This window comes from Candoia aspera, chromosome 16 (genome assembly GCF_035149785.1).
Source record: "Candoia aspera isolate rCanAsp1 chromosome 16, rCanAsp1.hap2, whole genome shotgun sequence".
NCBI lineage: Eukaryota > Metazoa > Chordata > Lepidosauria > Squamata > Boidae > Candoia > Candoia aspera.
Window position 1 is genome coordinate 10,422,415 of NC_086168.1, and position 3,823 is coordinate 10,426,237.

At 44.3% G+C, this 3,823-nt stretch overlaps 1 protein-coding gene across 3 annotated transcripts in view; it reads left to right on the forward strand.

Moving 5' to 3' along the window:
- The first annotated feature begins 448 nt into the window (after positions 1–448).
- The window catches only part of ENG (endoglin), a 27,193-nt gene continuing 23,818 nt past the window's right edge, over positions 449–3,823 (forward strand). For 2 of the 3 annotated variants that reach the window (XM_063316273.1, XM_063316276.1), the window contains exon 1: positions 449–893. In XM_063316273.1, the coding sequence (XP_063172343.1) occupies positions 833–893 (61 nt within the window). In that variant the 5' untranslated portion in view covers positions 449–832. Of the gene's footprint in view, positions 920–3,823 lie in introns of all 3 variants that reach the window. The other variant, XM_063316274.1, reaches the window with a different exon arrangement.

Sequence of the window (3,823 nt, forward strand, 5' to 3'; positions counted from 1 at the left end):
CCATCTTTTTAGTAGAGTTTCACATTAATTTTATGAACCAAAAGAGTAAGGAGAAGTTGCATGGTGGTGGTGGCAGGAACTTAAAAAAGAGAGAAAGCCTAAGGGTGCAAAATACTTGCATAAACCAGACCCCAGTGTTTCAGGTTTTATCCCATACTTTCCTGCCAAGAAGACCCCCAATAATGAGGTTTAAACACCCCAAAACAGGGTGAGTTGGACCCTAAAACTGGACCAAATGCCAAATCCCAGGGATCTTCAAAAGGAGAACTTTGGCTGTTTCTCTGCAGAAGAGGACGGCTTTTCCCCGCCGAAGATTTTTCACTGTCAGTGCGTGATCAGCAGCCCAGGAATTTTTCTCCTTTTTGGCATCCTTTGAAGCTGTGTTTAAAAAAAAAAGAAGCAAAAGAAAGGGGAAAAGAATTGCATTTCCTCTGGCCGCTTTGGCAGTAAACTTTTGGCAGCAGTTCCCAAAAGGGAGTTGATTTCCTGCTTCGGCGTATCATTAGCGCTGAGCCGAGCCGTGCCTGAACATTGAGGCAGCTGGAGCTCAGAGGCCAGAGAGCTGCTCCGTCTGGCAGTCCCCAACCTGTGGATCCCTGGCCTGGTTGCGTTGTGCCCTCGGCTGCTTGGCTCCATCACCCCCTGGTCTTCCTGAAAGGGACCAAGGCTGGATTGGAGAATAGCCGAACTGAGCCGCCTGCATCTTTCACGTCCCGCCGCAGAACGACGCAGCCCGGCAGAGATCAGCTTCCCTAGCCCCTTGCCTCTGGACACCGGCTAAAGGGGTCAGAGAGGAGCAGGGACTGACGGGGACCGTCTGGATAGCCTGGAGATGGCCCTGTGGCACCTCGCCATGCTGTTTCTGATCTCTGGCACTGCGGCCACAACAGCAAGTAAGTGCCATTGCTCGAGGAGGGAGGTTGGGGAAGGGAGATGCCGAACGTCCTCGCAGGGGTGGGCCCTCAGTTCCACAGGGCCTGCTCTGCTCTCCAAATCTGGGTGAGCAAATTTGGGGGGCTGAGTCGATAAAGGCCAATTGACGTTCAGTGCACAAAAAGCATTGTAGCCCAACTGGAACCAGTTTAGGGAAATACTTGGCAATCTTAAAGGTGAGAAGATGGAAGTGGCCTCCTGGATGGCTTAAAGAGGGGACGATGGACTTGAAATCTATGTCTTCTAAAGGTGGGGCAGGTTGATCTGGGCTTCTGGAGATCTTAACCGCAGTTCTGGAGTCTGTATTCAAGAGGGGTGGGATGCATTGCAAGGGGTAGAACAGTCCTCTTCAGATCCAGAAATGAGAAATATGGGAAGTTCTACCCTGCCTTCTGTTTCTTCAAGTCCTTCCCTACCTTCTCAGCCTCATGGATTTCATCAGCCTGGATGGTTTTGCTCTGGAGAGGGACTCAGTACGTTCCCCTACTTGGAAGCGTTGAGCCAGGGAAGATGGATGGTGGAAGACAACAAGGCAGGGAGTGTCATACAATTGCAACCTTGCTCTGAGTTGCAATTCATTGACGGTGAGGGTGTCCATCCCAGGCAATGCTCTGCTCCAGGTAGAGAAATTAGTTCTCTTCTGGCCTCTTTTACAGTTATTCAGTGATTCAAAACGGAGAGGAATGTTCTTAGCTAAGATGAGTGAACACACACAAACACATTATGTCCAGCCAGTTGGCTCTGTCACACTGAATGGCAAAGCCCTGGGCTTGCGTGGGGCCCAAATGCTCATTGGCAGAACAAATGCGCCCCTGGACCTTCCTTTTGCACACCCAAGAGGTGGGCGGCTGCTAAGAATTAAGCGGCAATTTTTGGTTGCAAAAAGTCCAACCGAATTGATCTGCTGAGAGTCCGCATTGCTTCCTTTCTCAAAGAACCAACAGTGAAATCAAAAACAAATGAAACCACATCGCTGGAATTGGACCTTTGCTCTGCAATTGCACAAAAGGGTGCCTTCTTTCAGCTAGGAGGGTAAGAAACTCTACACATGCTCTGAAGTGCTGTTGTCTTCGGGGTTTCTGCGCTGTTGGTATCAAACTATCCCTGCCTGGTTGGCCATTTGCTAAAGAAGAGGTGGTATTCATTCCACTGCTATTTATGTATTGATTCATTTACTCCATGTTTCACCTTCCTTTCTATTCAAGGTAGAAAAGCTTTAAAAATCCCCCCTATTAAAATAGATTAAAATGAATCCTAACATTTGTAATACTAAAGTTATTATTAACCTACAATATATGTGTCAGGAAGTCAGTTCTCAATGTGGATATTTAGACATAAGGTAAGTATAATGACTTATCAATACCTGATGATCACCTCCAGCTTTAAAGGCAGTCTACCTATAAATCCTTGCTCTAGTGTGGTGTGCAAATCCAATCTTGATCCAATCATCCTTCACTTGATTATCTGTTTTAATTGGTCTCTGAGCATACTAAATTATTCATTTATGTCTGGAAGGAAATATCAGAAATCCTTTTCATCCCAGATCATATTAAGGGATGAAGTTTGCGTTCCCATGATGCCAATGATTTCTTTGTGCTGGCTTAATGTGAGGCGAATAAAAAAAAAAGATTATTTTTAAGCAGCCATGCTGATTTCTTGTTGGTTTCCAATTGCAACTCTGGCTTAGTGTGAAATGGGACTTTAACGCGCCAGTTTTTCAAACAGAGAATGCCGTGAATTTGGGATATTCCTCTGTAAAATATGTTTTTTGTTTTTTTTAAAGCCAAACAATTTAGAAATATTTGTTATTGATGGTTGAAAAGTACTTTCAAACCACCTTTCTTTGTAAAGAACCCCAAAGTGGTTTGGGGGTCCTGTAAAACCAAATTGTTTAAAGCAGAATTTAAAACACACCTCGTGAAGAAAGTTCTTACAGGGAACTTAGCACTAGGAAACACCAGCAATAAAAGATGGGTTTTTAGAAGATGGATAAAACACGTCAGTGGATAAAATAGGAAAAGGGGACAAATTTGCACTGGGCTAATAAAGCCAAGAGCCGCTTGGTTGGGCTTCTGGAGATGGTGGGTGCTAAATTACATCTCTTATTGGGACCATCCAATCACTCTCAGTCCAGCTGGTATCTTCTTAGATAATTTTGGTTACTGGAAATTATGGTGGTAAGAGACCATTTAGGAAAGGCATTTCTAAAATGTATTTCTTCAGAAGGAAAATATTGGAGGGCGACTTGCTATGGAGAGCGAGGAAGAGTCTGGTAAACCTGGAAAATTTTAACTCCCCTTTCAGGTAGGACACACAGCTTTCCCCATATGATACATGGGTGGCTTGAGGCTGAGAAAATCTGAAAGGGGAACTTCTCTAGCTGACAGTTCAGTTAAGTGTTAAATGACTGTGCTAAATCTCTGTTTCTACCCACTCACCATTAAAAAAAAAAGGAAAAGGAATTGAAAATATGACTTTGGAGACTGTGATCAACTCAAGCTGTGGGCTTTGGTGAGTGCAAATGCAAGTTTGTCAGGGAGAATCAGAAAAGGAGAAAAATTGTTCTTATGGGAAATACCATTTAAAATGATTTAGAGGGAAGCAGAGAGACAGAGATGGCCTCGTGACGAAGGAGAAGGAGAAGGAGAAAGTTCAAAATTGCTGTTCTATTTCTTTCCCCCTTTGCTCACATTCTGTTCCCCAACAACTGGAGGAGAGGAAGAAAAAAAGTGGAACGAAGAGAAAGTTGCAAATATTTTTAAAACTGGGTGGAGGATTAACCATGCCTTGCAAAAATAAGACTAAATTCTTTCAGGAGGTTGAGTGGTAAAATCCAAGGAGCCATCCGTGTTTGCTTCCGTCCACAACAATGTCTTCATTTATGTCTTGG